The following is a 24,439-nucleotide window of genomic DNA, read 5'->3' on the forward strand; positions in this document are numbered from 1 at the left end:
TGTTTTTGTTTTTTTTCCCTTCGTAGAAACGATAACTTTATTGATAACTAGTATTTTTCACACATGTTCTGTATGTGCAAGTTATTAATTTTTTTTTTCAGAAAATAAAAAGAAAAAAATTGGTTATTGCAGAGAGAAAAGTGGGTTGTGGATATTTTTTTTTCAATTTTTTTAAATAAAAATATATTTTGTAAATGTCTTAATTATCCTTGTAATTTAATTAATTCTCAAAGTTTATTAATCTTCTAGGGTCAATTCTATCAAAATTTTAGATTTTGGCTAACAAAGCTTCTTCTCTTAATAATAGTATAGATATGGTAGCATTACAAAGAGGTATGTCACGTAGTGGTTTGTAAAAATAAACCTTCCACGCTTGATTACTCATGGGCACAAAAAAATTAACACAATACTGAGCAAAATTTGAAAAAAAAAAAAATCAATGGCTCCACTCCATCTAACTATGTGATCACCATAACTATATCAAACTGCAGGGCAACATTTAACATCCTAGTTGTTGATTTTTAGCCAGTAAAGGATCAATGCTTCCCTGCACTAGATGATTTCCTCCTCGTAGACGGTCATTTCTTCCTGGCAGAATAATTCTTATAACTTGGAGCATCTTTGGACTTGAGAACACCAATGGAGCGGTTCCTCCTCTTTTTTCAAGTTGAAGATTCAGCCGAATCTGACACAACAATTGCGAGAGTAACTTCACTAGCCAAAATTCACTCAAATCCAAGTAATCGAACCACCTCCACATAGCGAAAATTAAGCATCAACACCACCAACTCTCCATCTTTCTGAGGAGACATCGAGTGTATAAGCTTAAACGCTACCCTAGGGTTGGTTAGCAAGCACTTGGGGGTTGTGGGCTTGGCTGACCGGAATCACTAAATAGGGGGCACTAGAATAACCGGCGTTGATAAAGGCAGCGTGGTGGCTTCACCGATTATTGAGAGGAAGCAAACACAAATTATAAAGAAGGAGTAATGAGGTTCTACTACCGGGGCATACCCTAAGGCACCTTCCTCACCTCAAAAACTTACACCTCTTAGTGGAGACAATTCATATTCTATGTGCTGCCTCATGAGACCTAGTGGATGGCGTGGAATTAGTAATGTTGACCGTAATTAATTTTCTAAAATAAAATGTCACGAATTTGTTAATTATTAGTTTAAATGTTACTTTTTGTTGTTGGCAGTTATTAGTTGCGTTTTTATTGTTCTGTGCACAATTATGAAATAAAAGCGTTGTTTTTGGTCATCTGAAACTAAATGATTGCTTTTCAACTGGACAAAAAAGTAGTTAATTTTCGGGTAAAATCCTCATATAGTACCCGAACTATCACAAAATGCACTTTTTGGTACCTACAAATTTTTAGGGAGTCCAGTGGTACCTGTACTATTCCTCTGCTAGCCCTTATAGTACCTCCGATTCCATTAAAAATGCCTATGTGGCGGTTATGTGACACTCATGTGAGTAAAATAGTAAGGGTAAAATAGTCTTTTCATTCATAATTAGAATTATAGAATTTAATATATGTAATATCTATAATTAGAAAAATATTTTGACACATAAAAAATTTATATAACTTGGAGAGAACTTTTTTTTCGAACAATTAATAGGATTAATCAATAGAGATGGTAGGTAAATCTAGATATTCACTAAATTCAATTCTAGGTCTTTCTTTTAACCTAATCTAATTTATTTTAATTTAGTTTAATAAATAATTTGTAAAAGAAATATGAAAAATAGGTGTTGTACAATTTTACCCATACTTTAACCGAATAATTGACGGAAGTACTAAAATAGCTAACAGAGGATAATACATGTATCACTAGATTCCCTAAAAATTTGTAGGTACCAAAAAATGCATTTCGTGATAGTTCAGGTACAATATAAAGATTTTATCCTTAATTTTCAAAAGTAATCAACAAGGTACCCAAACATTCAAAAACAAACTATTGGGCCCTCTATGACCAAATTTTGTCATGGCTCCATCAGACCACCTACTGTGCACGATGCACGTATTTCATGTTTGAGGGTTTGTTTCACCTAAATGATCATTCATTAAATTACTTAAACTTTCAAAACTACATTATCAATTGGTCATAACTTAGTTAAAAGCACAACCATAATTTCAATTGAGCAAATGTCACAAACAGTACCCGACATTTGGGTCATTCGACACTTTGATTCCCAAAATTCTAAAAGTATCACATTGATACCTTAAAATTAATCCCTGATACACTTTTAGGGGAACCCTTCTAATGAGAACTAGTTGAGAACTTTCTAATCAACGGTTTGAGAGACCCACTTTTCGATTATATTATGGCAAATCAACCGTTAGATGTTTATGTATGTATGAGTAGATCGCTTCTGAACATTTTCTCCCAAATTGCTACTTGTTAAGGTACTAAATTAGATCAAACTAATGGACGAACCAAATTTGTCAAATATGAACTGTTCATGGTCATAACTGATAATTCATGATTATGAATGCCTTAACGATTTTCAACTTGATTAAAAAATTGCATAAATCATCTACACATAAATATCTAAACATCTAGAGAGATTATTGAGAGCACCGCCCACTTGCACCAACATAAATGAATGGTTAGATTGCATTAAATACACTTTTTGTTTATTAAAAATAAAGTTGATAATAAATATCAAGGGTTGAGATTATTTTATAAAGGTTGTGTCACTTATACCGTCGGTGCATAGAATAATTTCCAAAACATCTAACAGTTAATTTGTGAAAATGTGATCGAAAAACTTGTCTAACAAAAAATCTTCAACTAGTCCTCATTAAAAAGGCTCTCATTCTTTTAGTACAGTCCGCTAATAATGCTGTTAAGTACTCATTTTATCAAGAGCATTCTTATCCTACAAATTTTAAACAGTTGTAAAAAAAACTCATTTCAGTTTCAATACTCCAAATTGCCGAGAAATTGATCCCTCAACAAGTTGCTCTTTAGGGATTTGGATCCCTCAAAATTGGGCCTCGAGTTTGAGTATGACTGTAGAAAGACCCTATTCATTATTCGACATGTTTCTTCGCACGCCGATCGAATAACGGAAACAAAGCAGAAATGACTACACGACTTCTCTGTCCAGTTACCGTCGTCTTCTCTGTAATAAACAGTTCCATCACTTGTTACATTTCGATGAACCAAAACCTGTGCTTAAACCCATAACCTTGAAATCCAAACTGCTTAAACCCATAACCTCCAAACAAAAAATTTAACAAGTCTAAGAGTTAGAGCTAGAGCTATGATCCTACCAGCGGTTAAGTTAGGAACCCTTGCCCTGAAAACCTTCTGCAAACCCATTGCCAATCGCCTCAAGAAAGAGGCTGGCTTGCACCCCAGGTTTAGGCAGTTCATCATCAACATTGCCCAGGTTCACTCCTTACCCAACTCTTTAATTTTGTATTTTCATTTTAGTTTCTTCCAGACTTTTGATTGTGGGTCTCTCTTTGCTTGAGATTGGGTGTTTTACATTTTTGTGCTAATTTATGTGTTCCAAGTGTAATCATTGAATGGTGTATACGATGCAAGTTGAACAACATTAACACTGAAATAGGTGCTTTTGCTTATGAATCATGGTGCTTCATACTGTAGTAGCATTGCCGATTTCGTGAGTGTTATACTATACACACAAAGTTCATACTGGGATTTTATTTAGACGACATCAGGCAGCAATAAGCTCCTAATGAACTTCAATCAGTTGTTTGCAATCTATATGGGTAGATGAACTTGTCATGATTATGCTACATTTCATAATCTCTATTGAATTCACCGACTTAATTTTTCCCTTGGACAATACATGTTAATAATATTCAGTTCATCTCATTGTTTAGTTACTCAGAATCAATCTGTAGCAATTGCTTTATTTCAGGTTTTCTCCATGGATGTTTTAGATTTGCTGTCTCCATGAATGTGAACTATCTATGAATTCTCCTAGTAGTTGCTTGATGGGAGCAATGTTTTTATCGTTGTTGTCATCATCGTCATTATCGTTACCTCCATTAGATTCTATGTTAGCCTTCTCTATATCCAGCATGTACAGTACTTTCGATGCAAATATATCAAAATATGTAGATTCCTGATGACACATGTGAAGTTTATATAATTTGATAGAAATAAATAGTGTTCTGTTTCTAGATTTGGTCAGTAACGGGTCACTTTTTTATGTTAGCAATAATGCTTCTTTAGTTATATGCTTAAATTTTGTTTTGTCATTTGCACATTGAATCAGGCAAATCATCGATTTACAACAAATGTGCAAAGACGGATTTATGGTCATTCAACTGATGTTGCGATTCGTCCACTGAACGAGGAGAAAGCTGTCCAAGCTGCTGCAGAACTTCTTGGGGAGCTCTTTGTGTTCACGGTACTATGAACCCTCAGTTTCATTCCTGGTCTAAGAATATTATGTGGATGTAAGTGGCATACAAGATACAAAGTGATTGAGCATATTCTGTTGCAATTTGTTTAGGTAACTACTATTAAAAGAAAACACGCATACCTTGGCATCTAACAGAACAAAGGTCCTCATATTAGATCATGTGAAAAGTCAGAATTTCCGAAAATACACCTACTCCTTCCAACCAAATACACCACCACAAAGAGAAAACCTGTTTAGACCACTCTCTTACTCTTCCTTGTATAACCCTGAAGAAGTTAGCCCTTCGATAGTGTGAGGATGGCAACACGCAACATATGTCAAAAAGAGAGAAAGAACCCCCCAAAAGCCAAGTGACAGGACAATATGAGTGTAGCACAGCCCCTTTAGTCATCATGTTGTCTGAGGTTAGATTCTAATAAAACCTGCCGTCACGACAACACAAACCACACAGGGAGGTTGTCACATTCACTGAGTGTTTTGATATGGTCCTCCTTGTGTTTTAATTCCTATTAAGTGGCTATTTGGTCTGTAGTCTTGACAGAGTGTTCTAACATGGTCACTATTGTATAAGTTAGCATATATTGTGAGAGTCAGTTCTGCTGAGCTCTTGCCAGTAGCATATAGATTACAACGCTGTACTACATGGTATTGTTACAATTGTATCCCACTTGTATGACCCCTCTAGCCACAGTGTCATGGTGCTTCAGGCATCAAATACATCTTGAAGAGTCAGACATCTTGTGGGTTACACTTTGAGATGCTATTGCATGCAGCAATTTTAGTCAGAAGAGTTCATAGCAAACCGGATAAATATCGGTCATTACAATATTAAATAAATGAGCAACCTCAGAACCTTTGTGCACTCTAATTCCACATGATGCACAAGTGATCACAAGAATGTTATGACATATAACACACGTTGAGACATTTTATAGTGTTTCCTCGTAAGGTTATAAGGAAAGTTCAAGAGAAGGAAATTTAGGCCAATCTTGTAAGGATAATAGTATTCCTTATCCCTGGAATGTTTTGGAATTAATAGGCTGAAAAGTGATGGGCCACAAAATATCCCTATTCATGAAGCCAGTTTTTTTCTTGCTTTTAATTTTATAGAGGAAGTATAGAATCTTTTGAATATTCTTATGCAATCTTGTGATATATCCTTTTGCAAAGTAGGTTTAGTAGAATGGTCTTACTTGCATCTTCTTGTTATATAAGTTTCAAATACCATTATGTCTATATAGGTTGCAGGAACTGCACTTATTTTTGAAGTCCAAAGAAGTTCAAGATCAGAAGCAAGAAAGGAGGAGCTGCGTAAACAGGAATTACAGGTATGCATTGTTACCATTCTAGAAAACAGTAGAGCCATTTTTGGATCATACTAATAACTGCTCTCTATTTTCTGTATAATGCTGGGGAGGGGCAAGTTTGACTTTATAGTTTGAGTAAGGTTACTTGAGGTTTAAGTAAGCAGTGCACTAGGCTCCTGTTATCTATTGGTTCACTTATAAGATTCTTTGCAAGCTTTCTCTCCTCTAAGCTTAAGTATGAAAATATATTGCAGACACAGCAGTACAAAAGGCATCTGTTTGTTGATCTGTGACTATGTTGTGTTGATATAATGAAAACATGCCATGGACCTTTGTGTTCTGTTTCAAGAGGTTTTAATATTGAAAAACTGGTCTTTTATTTTTATTATTTCTTTCCTTAAAAGTAACCACATCATACAAAATAGTAATTATTGGTGTTTCTATTCCATGGAAAGAAAGAGAAAGGTCCAGGTGCATTCCTCCACAGAATGTGTGTTCTTAGGAGTAGTCTAAAGATTAGATTTGATGCCCTAATGTTATAATTGTGGAACCATCTCGTTTTGTCAGCCGTTACCAATATTAAAGAATGATTTAGAATTCAGAAAGTTTCTCAATTCAGAACTTAGTTGGTGATTATAATAAATATACCCATCCTTTCGAAATAAAAAATGGTTTGAATGTGAACTGGAGCTAAAAAAAATCAACATTTGAGCACTCATAAAAAAGTACTGATTACTAATTTCCAAATTACTAATAATTTATGGTCAGGAGAAAACATGAAATAATAAAATAATTGTTGGTGGGTAGGGGAGATGGGGCGTGGTGATTTCTGTCCTGTGAATGGCTTCGCCTTCGCTAACAACTAACATGAGTTTCCTAAGTTTTGATTTGGTTAAAACAAATCGTTTGAGTCATCACTGTCAAGCTGGGATAAGATGCAAACTGCCCTAATTATTCGTGGAGATACATCGTACTAGTTTGAAGATAGTAACAGCAGGTTGTACTTTTGTATATTCCCCTTGCAGTTACCTTATATATGCTTTCATTTATTGTACTAGGCAATGAAACAAAGAGATGAAGAGCTAGAAAGAGAAGTTCAGCTGCTTAAGAAGAAGCTTGAAGAGCTGGAACAGCTTGCAAAGGGTAGAGGAATTGCTGGCCTTTTCAGTTTCAGGCATGCTCAAGCTACTAATAATGGAAACCGAAATCCCAGCTTGACCCCAGAAAAGATCGTGTAGAGCACATAGCATCACTGTAAGTACCTCTATTCAGCATACTTTCTTGATTCTTGACTGACAAGGAGATTTTATCACAATGCACTACTTTCTTTGGATGCATATTGGAAAACTATCAGTCAGTACTTAGTATTGACATTTTTCTTTCTTTCTATTATTTTCTTTTGCAGAAACTTGGTAAGATCCAGAAACGCAAGTATTCAGTCACATAAGGCTATATTGCCTGGTGCCTGTTATCAACAAAGCAGCTGACATATTTGATTTCTAACCCTTCGGACATGCAAATATGCCATTTCAGGATTTGATAATATCGTTGTTTGATTCCTCTGAGACTATCAAGTAGTTATGATGATCATTCAATTTTTTCTCAGGTTGTTCAAGCATAGATCGATGCTGATCATTTGACAACTGCAATGCTGTCGAGATATGGTCTGATCCTCTTGGGTTGAGTAGTAGAGCCCGAAGTTACATTTGGGGGGAACTGCCGTACAATATGCACATACACACACAAGACCATGTCTATGCTTCCTATTTAGTTCTTACATGTTAGCGAAATCGACAACATAGTTACTTGTCATGAATTGGTTTATTCATCATAAAGGTGGTTTTACTACTCTAGGAAGATGATAGAGATTGTTCATGACTTTTAATCTATTGGTTCATTTATAACATTTATTTCCAACAAAATATGAAAGAGGTATCTAGTATAACATAAAAAGCAATTTGGACTTTAGACATCTTGTATATCATATTGTATACATTGTATTGGTTGATGGGGCTTTAATGAGGATTATTAAAATGAGGACTAGTTAAAGACTTTCTAATCAACGGTCATTGTATTGTGAGACTCACTTTTCGATAACATTTCGGTAGATCAACTGTTAAATGTTTAGATATTCATGAGTATATTATTTATGCAAGTTTTCAACCAAATTGAAAATCGTTAAGACATTCATAATCGTGATTTAAAATATATAAACATGAACGGTTTATGTTTGACAAATTTGGTTCGTCCATTAATTTGATATGTTCAGTACTTTAACGATTAGGAATTTGAAAGAAAATTTTTAGAAATGATCTACTCATGCATACCTAAACATCTAACGGTTGATTTGTGGAACTGTAACAAAAAAATGAGTTTTTAAAACCGTTGATTAGAAAATCTTCAATTAGTTCTCATTTTAAAGGTCCTTATTAGAACCTCTCCCTTGTATTGGTCAAGTCTCAAGAAAGGGGCATACAATTCAGTAAGGTTAGTACCACATTTCCTTGTCATAAGATTGCCGTACCAATTTTAAACTTATGTAACCACTAAGATGTTCGAAAATAAGGGGAAAATAATGTTTTTTCAAAGAACACAAAATAAGAATAACATGCCTCAATGATAGCAAACAAAGAAATATTAAAATGAGTAAAAAAATTATGCTCGATCACAATCAAAACATGGATCTGGATCGAAGGGTAAAAAGTAAAACAAAACAGATTGACTTTTACCTTACATGAGGATCGACGTAAATGCTCAAAACATGGAAAATATCAAAATAATTTTAATACATATATATTATTGTTTTTAATTTATAAAATTTAGGGCTTTTCCCATCTATAAATATAGAGAGACCATTATTTGCTGTTTTCATATTATTGTTCAACACGTCTCTCCAGGGCTTTGCCCAAATCTCGGAACCCCAAAAATCTGCAGAGCGAGCATTCAGGTCAGGTCAGGTCACTCGCCATTGTTTCCGGTGAGAGTTTTTATGCTCTTCTTGTTTCCATTCTATGGGCTTTGCTTTTACGATCTCAACCACGCCATCCACCGGTTCTTCAATATGATCACACGACTAAGCTTTTCAATTCCTCCAAATTTAGTTTCCGACTTTTGATTTCATGTTTCACATCTTGGATTGCTCTACAAAATATGTAAATTAAAGTAATGGAGGTCACATTCCCTTTGCTTTGGTCTTCTTGAACGTTGTTTCGCTAGTCTAGTCTTGTTTATAATTCCATGTGAATCTTTGGCGAGGATTTAGTCATATCTTGAGGCCTTATTTTTTTTTCTGTTTGGCAATTTATGTAGTGGTTTTGTTGATATTTTGGGGAGGATTAAGAGAGCTATGCCGGTTTTCGGCTGTGATTATGCAATGTAGTTTGAGGGATTATTGAATCAATGCATACTGGATTTGTTTTAGGAGTTTGAGGAAAGCGGAGCAATGATCAAGGACTCCAAGGGCAAGTGTGAGTCGTCGTCTCACAAGCTCTTGAAGGAAAAAGCAAAGACTCGCGTGGACTACCTTCAAGCATTTCTGACCAATCTCAAGAGTGCGACAAAGGAGAGCCGGACTGATGACAATGCAACCTTGGAGGAAGTGAATAAGATGCTTCAGGAGTGGAAAGCTGAGCTCAATGAGCCGTCTCCTGCGTCTTCTCTACTAGTGCGTAATTGTAATTTTGTGGTGGCACTAGTTTTCCACTGTGTTTTATGTGCTCTTTGTTCTCTTCTAAAATTTTACTTCTGCGATTTGTGCAGGCTGATAGTCTGGGATCGTTTTCAGAGGAGTTAGCACGTCTCTTGAGAACTGATGAGGAGGATGATGCAACAAGTCCATTAAAGGAATTGCTACCTACTAAGCCAGAAAGCGATCTTCAAAACCTTCATTTGGGTAATTTGGTGCAATTTACAGAGGTGAATATTCTTCCTGACTGTCAATTTAACATTGTTTTGAATAAAAACAGTATGTTTCTGATTGTTCTGCTATTGTAACTAACTTTACTTATGGTGTCGTCTAGATTTTCTTTTAGTTTACACAGTTTTTCCATGGTGTTGTGCAATATCCGGCATGAAATTTTTATTGCACAACACCATCTGTGTTAGATGTCAGGATTTATGGTGCAATGTGCTAAATTTTTTGTAGTCCAATTTGGTTCACTTTTCAGGTGTATTTGTTTATTTATTGACCTGCACTTATTTTAGTCCTCTCTATTAAGTAACAAATTATGTAACAACTAAAACTGATGCATTTTTACATGTGCGTGCCTTGTGCAAACATAATTACTAATATGTTTAGGAGGTGATTATTGCTGTAACATATAGTTTTCTTGAACAAGCTTACTTGATATTTCAGAATATTATGATGCAACCTACCCATACTTTTGAAGTTTATTGTCTGCCAAATTGATAGCATGCGTAATTATTGCTATAACACATAGTTTCTTAAACAAGCTTGATATTTTAGAGTATTATTGTGCAACTTACCATACTTTTGAAGTCTATTGTTTGCCAGATTGATAGCATGTGTGATTTAGGGTTGGTGATTGATCAAACTGTTTTTCTTTAGTTTCATCATAGAATGTTATTGTATTCTTGGTTGTTTTTAATTTTTTTTTTTTGTTGGTGCTGTATTCTTGAAAGTTTTCATTAGTTGTTTTTGTATGTAGTGCCTTTCAGAATTGTAAAGGTAGGTTTACTTAGTTGTGATTGATTACTAATTTACTTAACTGCTTGGCCATTTATTTAGGATTTTTATGTTTCTCCGGAGCCTCAAGAAACTTTTCAAGAATTTTATCAATGCGGAGATACTGCTTCAGGTTTCCAGAATCTAATGGTCGATAACTCTGGTTTTGATCATCACTTTGATTTTCATCAATATGTCAATGAAGGGCCATTCATTGGGGGGAACGATGTGAAACAGCCTGAAGAGGATGCTGCGCCAAGTGTTTTGCCAGTTATCTCTCCTACAGAACCTTCTTTTTTGGGGCCAACATGTGCTCTTTGGGATTGTTCCAGGCCTGCGGAATGTGGAAAGGACTATTGCTGTAACTTTCATGCTACATCAGCATTAGAAGAGGGTCAACCTGGAAAATCCCCAGTTTTTCGTCCTCGTGGCATTTCGTTAAAGGATAATGCACTTTTTGATGCACTTATTGCTTGGAATCAGGGAAAAGCTGTGGGCATACCCAATTGTGAAGGGGCAGCTACTCTAAAATCTCCATGGAATGACTCTAGTAAGACATTTACCTATTGATTAGGTTCTTCAGTTATCTTTCATATCCATGCTAATGCATTGCTCAGTTTTATCCACCTACTTTTATTTTTATGTTTTTTTTTTCTTCCTCTATTGGCTAGTAGTATGATGGATGTTATTTATTTTAATCCTATGGTGTCTCTTTTAATTTATATTTTTTATTTATTTTAAATTAACAACATCACTTTGAATATTGCAGAGCTATTCAATCTTTCTTTCCTTGAGGGTGAAACAGTTAGAGAGTGGCTCTTTTTTGATAAGCCTAGAAGGGCCTTTGGGACTGGAAACAGAAGGCAGAGGTCATTGCCAGATCACAGTGGACGTGGTTGGCATGAATCAAGAAAGCAGATCATGAAGGAATTTGATGGGCAGAAAAGGTCCTATTATATGGATCCACAGCCCTCAATTGATCAGGACTGGCATTTGTTTGAATATGAGGTCAACAATTCTGATGCCTGTGCTCTATATAGGTTGGAGTTAAAGTTTGGCAGTGTAAAGAAAAGTCCAAAAGGAAAAGTATCAAATGAGGTTGCTGATCTGCAAAAGAAGATGGGAAAGCTCACTGCTGAGGTTGCCACTGATGGTGCAAACAATGCCAAAGGGAAAACTAAGAAAAAGGCTGATGCTGGCAATATTTTTTCTTCTCAAAGTCCGATGACTTCAACTCCCTGAACTTTTGCACTGTCTTGAAAATGTTACCGTGCTCTAAATTAGATGACTGGTAGTCACAAAAACCCAGGGTTGGTTCAACTTGCCACTAAATTAGTGTACTTAGTTGACAAAACGTATGAAAAGAATCTAACTATCTATACGCATGATCATGTAAATGTTGTGTGGTCTTTTCCAGTGTTGTTAGTCTATTTTGGTGCTGGAAGTTTCGTCCCCTATCTATGTTAGTTTGCTTTGTGGGTAACGAGTCACTAATGCGAGTAATGATGGTCACCTGATTTACTTGTCTGCCTGGTTATGTGCTTTTGCTGCATTGAAAGGAACCTCGGTTCTTGCTGGGCTTTTCACGTTTCTTTTTATGGACATGTCTGGACCTCAAATTAAGTTGGCACTTTGAATGAAGGTGAGTGGAAAAAAATGTGCTGTGCAAACATTCTTATGCACCAGAATTAGCTGACTGGAAAACGAAAGTGCACATGCAAACGATCATCTGCACCAGAATTACATAGAAGTGCTTGCTCAACTCTTTTATACGAATGTAGGAAAAATACAGATTAATTACTGAATCAATTTAGACAACTCTTTTATACGTGCATATCCTATAGTAGTGTTATCATCACACTTTAAAGATCACTCTGCGAGCTCAACTGCGGTTGAGTAAACTATTCGGATAATGATATTACTATGCAAAAAGATATGTTTTGGCGTATCAAAATGATTTTGACAAGATTCTCCAAAAAATACTCAAGAGTGGGATGTATCACAAACCTCACATGACAGAACAGATTAAGATAAATCCCATAGTGATTAGCCATTATAACATTACCAAATAAGCTAATGTCAGCAGATGTACAATTTGTATCTCTTTTCTCTTTGAACAGACTTAAAAGTACAGACATATCATCAGATATACAATTTGATCCATTCTGGACCTTCTTCTTAACAAACATTAATAAAACTCAGTTAAGGAGATGTGGGCGATAAGCTTGAAGATGTCTGAACCCCATCAGTGTTACCTTTGTACAATGCACAAAGAAAGTTGATGCTGATGGTGAAACATCTTCATTCATGTTGATGTTCACAAGATGGGGAAGTAATTCTTGCACTCTTCCATGCCCTGAAAACTCTGTTTATCTGCTAACAAACAACGCAACATTTGCTGGCAAGAACCAAGTCGGATAAGCAAAACCTGCAGCGATTTGAACTGATCAAAACATTAGATAAGATCCATGCTTTGTTACCATTACATAATGAAAGGGCTTTATCCTCCTTCACATCAATGCCACCATGTCTTCTCTAACTGCCCTGTCTTTATCAACTTGTGCAAAATAAAGGATTCATCCTCTTTCCTTTCAGCTTTTTTTTTTTTTTTGTCCCTACATTCATTGCATCTTCTTAGTGGAGCTGCATTCTTGGATGATTTGGCAACAAGCTTTTGCTTGCATTCTCAGAATGTTGCTTATGGAGAACACCATGCAAACGCCCCAAAAACTGCTCCTCTAATGAGTCAAAAGCCATGCCCAATCTATTTAGCTGGTCCATTGCATTTACATTATACATGAACAAGCCATAGTAAAGATCAAAACTATCTCCTACTGTAGTCTCCACCAAATTCAATAAAGTCTTGTAACCATTTGTAACGATAGGTGTCGACTCCAAACCTAGCTTCTCCAAAACCCTTCCTATTGTGTGTGTAAGGAATTGTGACCCTGCTGCATGCCTATCATGCTCTGCACAAGACATTTCAACCATTCGACACCCTTCAAGAGCAAAGATATCAAGAAATCGGTCACAGAGTGATACCCTTGATTCATCACTTCCCACCCTGACCTTATCATAAACAAAAGGAAGAGCCTCCCACCCATTTTTACCACTCTCTGGTCCAAACATAGGATGAGTACAGAGAATATCAAAATTCAATGGCAACTTTTGAAGAAACAAGTTTTTTGGAAATTCTTTAACAGAAAGAACATCAACAAACAAAGTATTCCTCATCAACCTCTGAACTGGAAATGACCTGAGAACTTTCTCAGTTGAAAGAATAGAGGTACAAAAAAGTATCACTTCTGGATTCTCTTTGCAAAGTTCCTCGACATCAGAGCAGTAAGTTACCCCCAACTTTTGAGCCACATCATAGTAGTCTGATCGAGAATAGGCTAGAACTATATGACCTTGACGTATAATAGTTTTAGCAAGAAACTGACCAAAGTTCCCAAAACCAACAACTGCAATCTTGAGCCTTGAGTTGTCATCAAAGTGGTCAGATATTATCTGTGCTTTACTGTTAGATACCTGAGCAATCTTATGCGACCTGAAGGTTGCAATAAACTTATTTGTCAAGAGATCAATAATATGCAGCCCTAACCTAAAAGCTTAAGTCAAAAGCTTCAAAAATTGCAGAACTAACATGTTGAACAAAGAAACCAACTGAGGATATTAAAGCACCAAGTCACTAACTAAGGCTTCAAAAGAGTGCCTAATTGTTTTTCCCTTTTTTTGGTAAACAAATGAACCAATTAAACCCAAACATAACAAAGGGCAGATTCCGTAAATTGATCACAACAACCAACGAAATAGACAAAATAAAAACTAGCTAGCATTAATTCAGCTAATGGACACCATCCAAAGGCACACAGGAACTAACCAAGGAACAACTAAGAATCTAGCAACTAAGACAATGAGATACTGAGGCCACAGGCATTATTTTCATGTGCTAAAAAAGCACAGCTATTTGCCTGCATTTCAATTTTTCTTTTACTGCTTTTCCATCAAGATGTGAGTTCTACTAGCTAAATAGGGCATACCACACAAGCAAGAAAAAAGCAAATAACTCATCCATTCCAAGTTGGAAAACTGAAAAATTCATCTCTACAACAAAAACAGGACAAAAATTTAGATGCACTGGAACTTTACCTCATAGCTTTTGAAGAAGATTCGGAGGCAGCTCCATTGTGAGATGGGTTAGACACCTTGTACTCCTCGTGCCCCATTTTTACCTTCTCTGCATTATCAAATACTTGCTTTCTCACAACATCATGCAAATAACCAAAAAGCTGTTTCTTCAAAGTGTCAAAAGCCAAGTCCAACCTCTCAAACATCTCAAATGCATTTTTGTTGTACATGAACAACTCATAATATAAATCAAAACTATCCCTAGCTGTGTTGTCCACCAAATGCAACAATGTTTCATAACCTTTTGTATTTATTGGAGTCGATTCCAATGGCAACATCCCCAAGACTCTCCCAACTGCGTGGGTAATAAACTGTGAACCTGCGGCATACTTATCCTGCTCTGAACAGCTTACTTCCACCATCCTACACCCTTCTTTCTCAAATATGTTTAAGAAGTTATCACAGAGAGAAATCCCCACTCCGTCAGAGCCAATTCGAGCATTTTCGTACACAAAAAACATGCCATTCCATTCATGTTTGCCTCTCTCAACTCCGAACATTGGGTTGGTGCAAAGGACATCAAAATAGCTAGGCAACAACTTGAGTAACAATGCCTTTGAAAACTCTTTGACAGGAAGCATGTCAACAAACAATGTGTCATGCCTAAGGCGTTGGAGAGGTAAAGATTTGAGGACGGATTCTGTGGAGATTATGGAGGTGCATAGCAAAATGACCTGTGGATTCTGTTCACAGAGGTCTTGCGGGTCAGACAAATATGAAATGCCGAGGTCTTGGGCCATTTTGGAGTGGTCACATCTAGAATGTGCAAGGACGATGTGGCCTAGGTTAGCAAAGGTCTTGGCAAGGGATTGGCCCAAGTTGCCAAAACCAATGATGGCAATCTTGAGCATGGCAAATTTAGAATTCTAACCGTAAAGTTGTGGAGTTTCCTGACCGCAGGTTGCGGAAAGACCAGCTACAACAATGTTGGCATCAACTTCACTTTGTGAGAGAACACAAATCTTAGCATGAATTTAACCCTGTGCAAGACTATTGTCAAAAGGGAAAAGTTAAAAATAATCCTGTAGGTGGTGGACATGTGAGCATAAGATACTGAGACAAATGCTTTAGTTTTAATATAGGCACTAGAAAATATCTGGGAATAAAATTAGCTATGAATCCAAGCATATACAAAATGATTTTGTACCGCATACTTAGTTTTCCACAGCATTCAGAGATTTGGCACAAGAATGACGAGATCATTATTCTTTGTGGTGTTCTTAAAATTTTCACCACCACTTTGGCATCATTTAGGGAAAAACACAGAAAGGAAACACACTAGAAACAAGTAACCTACTAAAGGCATATGAGACAAGCTCAGATCATAGGAATCAAAGTCAAACACTTAAGGGGGCCTGCATAATCTCAATTCTGGAATTAAAGGCTAAGAAAGCTGAGTGCTCATTGGTTTATTCAATTTATTCAATCATTTCATTTGAAGATTGATAATCGGAAGGAACATGCAATTCAGTAAGTGTAACTTGAATCTCATCTGTTTTGGGTGTGTGAACAAGCTTACCTATTTCGCTGCCACCACTGGTCACTGACTGCGATTACCGAAGAGCACGAATGCTGGAGAAGCAAACAAGGACAGAATTGGATAGAAATCCTAAACCACGACTTTATCTCACGTTTGACTAATGAGTTTATCGTTATTGAACCTCTCCTAACTTCATTTTGAACCAAGTGTTGCCGATGCCATGTGTATGTGAATCACGTTTTGAACACGTCTTTGTGATTTTTTTTGAAGCAAATAGATAATGTCATAAGACGCATACATCAATTTTTGTCTTATATCAAAATTATCAATGGTATAAGTTGCCAAATAAACTGTCGGATATTCTGGCGCAGTCAGAGTAACTCACAAGCTATAAACTCTAAAAAGATAAAATTAGAGTCCACCAACAGAGATTACGAGAAAAGTTATCATATTTTTTTGACTTTAACTTTATCAAGTGGAACCCAAAGGCTTCCTACGCCCAAGATAAACCCCTTCAGCGCAAGTGAAATGCTCAAACTGTGCATTGCAGCACAGTGCCTGACCACTTTGACAGCTTCAGGGTTCGAACCTAGGTTGGGGAGCACATCCAACTAGACAATAATCACTAGGTCACTTACAGTGGTTAAAAAAGTTATCATATTTGATTTATACTAATATGAAAGATGATAATCTGCAGCTAGAAAAAAGGGTCTTTGACCATTTACTCAATTTGGGCGTAACAAATGGCCATTACTCCACTAAAAGATTTGTATGCCCACTTATCCAATTTAAATGTAAAAAGACAAGTTTGCCATTCAAATAATTAAAAAGTCATTAGAGACTTTGCGGGACTCGGTCGGTGACCGAGAGGTCGCTGGAAGTTCTCAAAGAGGTATTACCCCCAATAAATGTTTATTGGGAGGCAATAAAAAGTTTACTGGGGAAAATAAAACAAGACGCCTGACTCCAGTTACCGGTCCGGAGGTTGCCGGAAGTTCGCAAAGTGGTTGTCGGAGACTTTTATTACCCCTTAATAATTTTTTGTTGGGGGGAAGGAAAAAGTTTAAATAAAATAGAACGCTAGACTCCTGTCACCGGTCACCAATCGCTGGAATTATAGGAGTCTGGCGACCGGTAACCCGATTCTGGTGGCCGGTGGTCGGATTCCGGCAGCCGGCGAAGTCCTTCTCTTTAAGTGACAAAAGGACAGAGGGCAAAATTGTGCGAAAAAATAACAAAAATTAACTTAATTGGGTATTAGGGCAAAAAATATGTAATTTGTTGGGTAAATGGGCAATCCTATAAGATGTTTGGGTAAATGGGATTTGCGTATCTCAAGTTTGGGTAAATGGATATTTTTCCCTAAAAAATAAATGCTAGGCTCTAACAACCAAATCCTAAAAGCCCAAAGATTAAATTAAAATAAGATTACTTCAGTTTACCTTCCTGAGGTTTGTGAGTGTCATTATTTCACCCCTTTTACTCTCAATTTTAAATTTTTACCCCCAAGCTTTCCAATTTTAGTCTTTCGTGTCCAATTGATGTGCTCATATTTTCCTATATTTCTATGTCTCGTAATCTTGGTTTTTATGTTTAGTTCTCTTTATTTATGATTCATTTACATTTTTTAGTGTTTTTGTAGATTTGTTTCGTAGAAAGAAGAAAAGAAGCTAAAATGAGCTAAGTAGGATTGAAATGCAATGTGCAATCCGAGACTGGGAATCTGCCTGTGCAAAATATGCAACTTTGCCGAATTACTGAGAAATTCTTGGATCCAATCAGACAATGAGCCTTATATGTATAGAAAGCTACGGATGTCTACTTTCTGTAGAATTTTACATATCTCGATTTTGATACTTCTAGAGAAAGTTATGATTATTTGAGTGAAGATAGGTCAGACAGGAAACCTACTCGGGAATTTATAACCATTCGTGGAGAACTCAAGTTCCATGGCACAAGATCGTCAATCCTAATGTTTCAAGGAAGTTAATTCAGATGAGGATTAAATGATGAACTTATTCCTACTTTTACAAGAGATATTTCAAGGTTTTCCCATTCCAAATGAAGAAATGAATCTATTCTCAAGTCTTACAAGGAAACATGAAGCTAAAGATGAGCAGAAATCTTCCCTATATAAGGGAGCACGAATTTACATGAGGAGGGAGTCTGGGGAGCACAATGTAGACGCTTAAGGAGCGGAGACGACTCTTCCATCTTCCCCATCTTTTTCCTTTCCATTCTTTTTATGTTTATCCTATGTTTTACTTAGTTATCTTTTGTAAAACATTTTCTAGGGTTAGGATGATGCTCTATCATGATTGTTTATGTACTTTGATATTATATTGATGGATTTATAGTTTCATTATGATGAATTCTTAGTCACTATTTGAATTGATGCTTTATGTTTAAGGTCTTTGATTGATCACCTTAGGGCTTTGCATCTAGTAATCAGAAGATGAATTTGAGGCATACCTGCAATATAATTCAAATTAGCTTCTTGTGATTAAGAGTTGTGAATTATATTATTGTCATACGTGAAGTAATGGTTTGCATGATTCTCTTGTTTTCTAAAACATAACGAGTCCTATGTGTTAAATTTATGCCGTACCTGGATAAACTGCATGTTAGGATATACGACATTTGTCGTACTTGGAGAGAATCATACACTTAAGGAAAACTATGGTCTAAGTGCCGTACCTGGACTTAGATATGGGAATTGTCATCAAAAGAAATAAAAGAATCTGTTAATTGCATCGAAAAATAAATAAGACTGTTAGTGGTTGATTCCGAAACCCTAGGTAATTTCAACTTATAAACTTTATTTTGTTTGTTTGTTTGTTTCACATTATTTCTTTATTCGAAAATCTAAAAACAATACTTACTTTATCTTAATTATTTGTGTTTTTGTGATTTTGTGTTTGGATTAATTGAGTTAGGGTTTAAATTAATTATCAATCCTCAGTTGGAACGTCCTCGTACTTGCACACTATACTAACGATGATTCGTGCGCTTGCGAGTTTTAATTAAAATTTCACAACACCAATCCCTCATGCTTCGTCAAAATTAGATGTTAACTCCGATAATGGGATCCACTTTGAGAGCTAAAATGGTCATTTCAAGAAAAAAAGAAGAAGAAAAAAAAAAAAAAACCCTCTTTAGGGGCTAATCCGATGTTGTTTTGGCCAAGGCCTTTGCTCCACCATCCCCATTATCATCGTCATGAAATTGCTGATGAAGATGGTCTATAACGGAGGTGGCCTAGGCAAAAACGAGAAAGGTATTGTGAGCCCAATTGAAAACTGGTTTGATTGAAGTCTGGGTCGGGTGCCGGTAGTTATTTTAGATTTGAAGTCTGGTTTGTTGATGCGAGACTAATCGTGGACGTAGGAATTTGGTACGGGATCGATCGCAGTGGCTATTTTCGATTCAGAGGAGTCAAGAGGTCAGGAGAGCAAAACGACGTCGGCTATTGGTGGGAGATGAGAGAGTTCTGGACGGCCTCCAAGGCCGGAATTAAAGCGGGGATTTGGATTAAGATTTCTTCAGGTAGACCGTTTAGGTTTTGATACTGGTTTGAATTTCAGTACTGGCTTCTTCCATGTCATGGATTTCTAGGAGATTATAGTTTTTGGTGAAGAGAACGGCTTCTGACGTGGGTCTTGAGCAGAGGCCGTCGGCGGTTCCAAAAGGCTTAATGGTGATCATCTTTGAGAGAGAGAGAGAGAGGGGTCGAATCTGGTGGTGTTTTTTTTTTTTTTTTTTTGTAATTTTTTCTTATATATTTTATTATCTTGAATTGACAATTTAGCCCTCAACGTGCGCCCTAAGATATGAGTTAACGTCCAATTTAGACGGAATCTGAAAAATTGGACACTGTTGATTGAAACTGGAAACTTAGGCGGGGGGTACAAATTCAGAATTGAGAATAGAGGGAGTGAATGATGACACCCCAAACCTCAGGAGGTAAATTGCAATTTATTCTTAAAAATAAATCCAAAACTAATTGGAAACCTAAAATTCAGATGAAATAATAAAATGCAGTTTTGAGGCCCTAAACGACCCCGAAAGCTCTCAAAAGCCCATTGGTTGTGACAATGTGAAGAATTTGGCTCTTGGCATCGTTACCTTCTCAGAAAGATATAATAATTAGCAATCAGATACCGAACGCCAAATTTGCAATGCGCCAGCTTTGCCTTCTATGCTCAATCTTTTCAGTCATTTGTTCTACATCATACCCTCACTAGAAACAGGTTTAGCTTGCTTATTATAAACAAACGATGAAATCGTAACTTAATGGATGATACATGACTCAAAAAAGTTAAACAAGTAAGTTTGCCTAGAGACCTCAATTGATGTACGAAAATACTAGTAAATTGAAGCAAGCCTACCATATTGTAACGTCTAAAGGGTCAAACAATACAATGAACCAATCATAGGCCCAAGTCAATAGCCCACTACCTTAAACTTGAAATTTGATAGCCCACTACCTCTGAACCAAAGCCTAACTGCCCAAACCATTCTCTTCTTCCTTGCCCTTGAATGTGGTCGAAGTCTACACTCTCGGCGGCGGAGACACCACCAAAGCCCAGCACAATAGAGGTTTAGATCGTTGATACCTGGAACCCAAACCTAGATCTTCCACTTGCCTCTTGCAAAGCCACGACACACTCTGCCAAGCTCCAACCAATCTGGTGGACATCGCCTTCAATCTTCTATAGTAACCCCAAAAACTTGAACAGATTCCAACCGCAAACAATTCCAACCAAAAACCTAAGCACAGCACCCTTGCATTCTCCACATGGATCTGACGCGAAACCAATTCGGTCCCAGCATTGATGCCTTATTGTCATCAAGATCCAATCCCTTCTGCTACAAAGTTGAAATAGCCGACCGCCTAAGTAAAGTAGGTCACACCTTCCTCAGAACGAACCCTGATGAAAAGGACGTCGAAAGTACTAAAATAGCACCGCCCTCTATAGATTTACGTCGAGCTAGTGTCTAGTAGATCGAGGATGAGATCTCCGGTATATCAGTAATAAGCATCAGTAGAGGGAGGGCGGCTTGAGCCACACTGTCTTTTTTATTATTAACTCGCATCTTTTAGTTATTTTTAATTTATCTAAATAAAGTGGATGTTGAAAACTTGAAATACGTTCAATACTATTTGGTCTAAGAACATTAATATTTTTTTCCGTACGTGAAAAGTAGTGATTTAAACTCACAAAAGATTAATTATTATATTTATCAACTGTTAATGTAATTAAAAAAAAACTTGAAATACAAAATAATAAATAAATAAATAGAAAGTACGTAAAGTGGAAAGTGGAAAGTGATACAACTTTTGGAGCCAAACCCGGGAGAGAGAGAGAGAGATAGGCGATTCTGGGAGTTCGAAAAGAGAGATGTGGTATGTGAATTTTTTTTTTGGGAGCTTTTTACCAATAACTACAATGGGCTATAGTTTATTACCGTGAGTAAGAAATTCTAGTTATTGAGGTCAGTAGCTATAGTCTCTGACTTTTGTGCTCTTTTTGTTGAATATTGTAGATCTCTTTATCTTTTTTGCTCATGCAACCCGTAGACAGTTAGGGTTTCAAATCTTGGTTGATTATTTTAGCTTGTATACTAATTTTTGTGATTTGTTATCATATTACAGTCTTGGATTTCGTTTATCATCTATTTATCTGGTGAAAATTGAAGCACTGAGTGTTTTTTCTTTTGCCTTAGAGATGCATATATGGATATAATCCTATTAAGGGTCAGTATACTATTGAGAGTAATTTTTCTTTCTTTTTTTGATATTTTGGCAATGCTCTATAACAATAATATTTTGACAAGCATATCATCTTTCTTGATGAATTATCTGGCTTTATTCTGCTTTTAATTTCTATTTCATTCTTGTTGCTATTGATTTTCATTCTGATGCATAGAACAACTTCTGGTTTTGGATAATATTTTGTTATGCTTTTTTCTCTGTAATTAGGTCGTTTGGATTCTTATAGGCTATATATGCGTGTTGAGTTGTGGAAGAATTTATAAACTTTAGTACATCTATTTCTAGGAAAAGCCAGCTTACCAATCCTATTGAGAGTCAATAACCTATTGAGGGTCAATAGTCTTTTGAGGAAAAATAGCCTATTGAGGATCGGTAGCGCCAATCACAAAGCCCAATTCTCTATAGGATCAGTTTGAAACAGTGAATGGTATATGCTCAAGTGGAATGAAGTAATGTAACTTAGTGCATCCTGCATTCACTGTGTTTTATGCAATATTAGTAGCAATTTTGTGTGAGGCAAGTTGGGTTTCCTATTTGAAATTTGCATTGATGCAAAAGCATGCCTCCGTTTATGAATTTAGCTAGCTCAGAATGATATAGTCATCTTATCAATTCTTTGAATGTGTTTTCAATAGCTTCAAAATTTCATTATAGCTGCTGATTTCTAGCATATGTATGTATCATTGCTTTGGCAATGTGGGATGCATATATGATTTCTTTATATTTCTGATCTTTGTACCCCATGATTTGTATTGAGGAGGGTAACTAGCTTATTTAGAGTCACTAACTTTAGATTGGATGCCATTTTATATACATTCTAAGAAATTTATAAGTTATTGAGGGTCAATAGCTATAGTTTTTGATACTGTCCTTTGCTTTGAGTTCAAGCCTTCTTAGCTTTGCTTGCTTTGGGTGAAATATGTGTGCAGCTTTGCTTGACTATTACTCTATTCTGTTTGCATTTTAAGAAAAAGAGCTCATCTTGATTGAAATTTGAACATCTATACTAAAGATTTGATTTTTGAGTAGTGGGCTTGTGTTCTGTTTTAGTCCTCTATGTTTGGTGCAACATGTGTGACTTGTTTGTGATTGTTATCCTTGAGAATGTTGTGTTTCTTTTGGTTTAAAATTTATAATTCATGTTCTATCACAGCATAGGTAGGGTTAGATACATGAATAATGAGTAAAGTACTAAGGATCAGTATTTAATTAGTAAGCTACTGAACATTTTCATAAAGATGTTCTATTGAGGGTCAATACTCATATATTCGCAAATCATATATACAAGTTAATCACAATGACAAAGGAAAATGGGAAAGCACTTGTAGAAGAAGCAACATGTACTCAAAGGACAAGACAAGAGGAAAGCTGCTGCAATCGAAGAAGAAGATGCATCAATTGAAAGGCAGAAGATAAGAGCACATAGACCAAATTACATTCAGTATAAATGTAATTTGCATGCATTCTGGGCCACTATCAACACCTATAGAATAGTGATATAAACGCTGCATTGCAAGAAGCTGTTTGTACAGAAACCAAACAAAATGCAGAGTTAATTTGTTAGGCTATTTGAAAACTGTACTATTGATAATGTTCTGGCGTTGTCATTCAAGAACATGAAGCAAGGTCTTCGCTGTTTGTATTATAATGAACATGTACAATATGAATGAACTCTTATTCTATGCATCAATAGAAACATTACAGTCATCACAACATCATCAGTCCTTCTTCACCATAAGGTTTGAATGTACCCTACTATATCCCAGACTAAAACAAGATGAATCTTGTATTACGTATTATTTACATAAAGATCACCATTTGTTATGAGAATACACTTAAGCGACAATCGAGTACGTAGGAAGCATAAGTTGCAATACCTGCACCAAAATCATAATATCAATGAAAAGCTACACTCAGAAACACATAATTCACATTGATAGCAGCTCATTCAAGCTTCACTTACCACACATGATCTTCCCATACTCCATCTTGAAATAGCCATTATCACCCCATCTTTGTCCCCAAGAGTTCTTGATGAGCTACTATGGGACACCTTTTTCCACTATATACCCAACAGCAAGAACAACATGGTTCACATCCTCACAACAAAAATAGGATCAGATTAGGTGATTGAGAAGCTGTCAAATGTTGTTTGTGCTTGGTTTCACTAATCTGATCCTATTTTTGAAGCACTTGAAACAAGCTCATCTAATCCTATTTACTTGAAATAGATGTAATTAAGTACTTAATTACCAGCCCTAGACCAAATCTGTTGATTGAAACTCGTTGGAATGATACACTTTCAAGTAATTGAGCAAAGCCTAATCAAATTCGAAGAAGAAAAAAATCTACTAACAACTAAATGAACAACATGCAAATTCCCAAAATCAAAACAAATCGTCAAATACACAGTAAACAAGCTCATGAAATTGCAGGAAAATCATCAAATTGAAACCTATACAAGTAATCGAAGCAAATACATAACCAAATTCGAAGAAGAGGAATTCATATTCTTCATGACGAGAAAAAGCGTTCGATTTGAATCGATTAAAATAGGCTTGCTAATGGTTTTTTTTTTTTTTTTTTGA

The 24,439-nt window shown here is 36.1% G+C and overlaps 3 protein-coding genes across 8 annotated transcripts; 2 read left to right on the plus strand and 1 right to left on the minus strand.

Annotated features, from left to right (window-relative positions):
• Positions 1 to 2,993: 2,993 nt before the first annotated feature.
• On the plus strand, positions 2,994 to 7,716 carry LOC112189244 (OPA3-like protein). 2 transcript variants are annotated; one of them, XM_024328542.2, is made up of 6 exons: positions 2,994 to 3,405; positions 4,264 to 4,398; positions 5,655 to 5,741; positions 6,779 to 6,974; positions 7,126 to 7,132; positions 7,327 to 7,713. In XM_024328542.2, the coding sequence occupies exons 1-4, from the start codon at positions 3,277 to 3,279 to the stop codon at positions 6,956 to 6,958; spliced, it is 531 nt and encodes a 176-aa protein (XP_024184310.1). In that variant the 5' UTR covers positions 2,994 to 3,276; the 3' UTR covers positions 6,959 to 6,974; positions 7,126 to 7,132; positions 7,327 to 7,713. The 2 variants fall into 2 exon arrangements, with proteins under 2 accessions (XP_024184310.1, XP_040370970.1); XM_040515036.1 differs by having other exon boundaries at positions 2,995 to 3,405; positions 7,126 to 7,716.
• An 844-nt stretch (positions 7,717 to 8,560) lies between these two features.
• LOC112183585 (transcription factor VOZ1) lies at positions 8,561 to 12,023 on the plus strand. Of its 3 annotated transcripts, none has more exons than XM_024321958.2 (5): positions 8,561 to 8,672; positions 9,142 to 9,384; positions 9,480 to 9,635; positions 10,468 to 10,954; positions 11,174 to 12,023. In XM_024321958.2, exons 2-5 carry the CDS (start codon positions 9,163 to 9,165, stop codon positions 11,644 to 11,646), a joined length of 1,338 nt encoding a protein of 445 aa, XP_024177726.1. In that variant the 5' UTR covers positions 8,561 to 8,672; positions 9,142 to 9,162; the 3' UTR covers positions 11,647 to 12,023. The 3 variants fall into 3 exon arrangements, with proteins under 3 accessions (XP_024177726.1, XP_024177727.1, XP_024177725.1); XM_024321959.2 differs by having other exon boundaries at positions 8,566 to 8,697; XM_024321957.2 differs by having other exon boundaries at positions 8,573 to 8,667.
• Positions 12,024 to 12,429: 406 nt separating this feature from the next.
• Positions 12,430 to 16,282, minus strand: LOC112183586 (arogenate dehydrogenase 1, chloroplastic). 3 transcript variants are annotated; one of them, XM_024321960.2, is made up of 3 exons: positions 16,115 to 16,282; positions 14,557 to 15,585; positions 12,430 to 13,954 (listed from the first exon to the last, which is right to left on the minus strand). In XM_024321960.2, exons 2-3 carry the CDS (start codon positions 15,444 to 15,446, stop codon positions 13,039 to 13,041), a joined length of 1,806 nt encoding a protein of 601 aa, XP_024177728.1. In that variant the 5' UTR covers positions 15,447 to 15,585; positions 16,115 to 16,282; the 3' UTR covers positions 12,430 to 13,038. The 3 variants fall into 3 exon arrangements, with proteins under 3 accessions (XP_024177728.1, XP_040370484.1, XP_024177731.1); XM_040514550.1 differs by having other exon boundaries at positions 14,557 to 15,617; XM_024321963.1 differs by lacking the exon at positions 16,115 to 16,282 and having other exon boundaries at positions 14,557 to 15,544; positions 15,581 to 15,617.
• Between the last annotated feature and the right edge of the window lie 8,157 nt (positions 16,283 to 24,439).

Source organism: Rosa chinensis, chromosome 2 (genome assembly GCF_002994745.2).
Source record: "Rosa chinensis cultivar Old Blush chromosome 2, RchiOBHm-V2, whole genome shotgun sequence".
NCBI lineage: Eukaryota > Viridiplantae > Streptophyta > Magnoliopsida > Rosales > Rosaceae > Rosa > Rosa chinensis.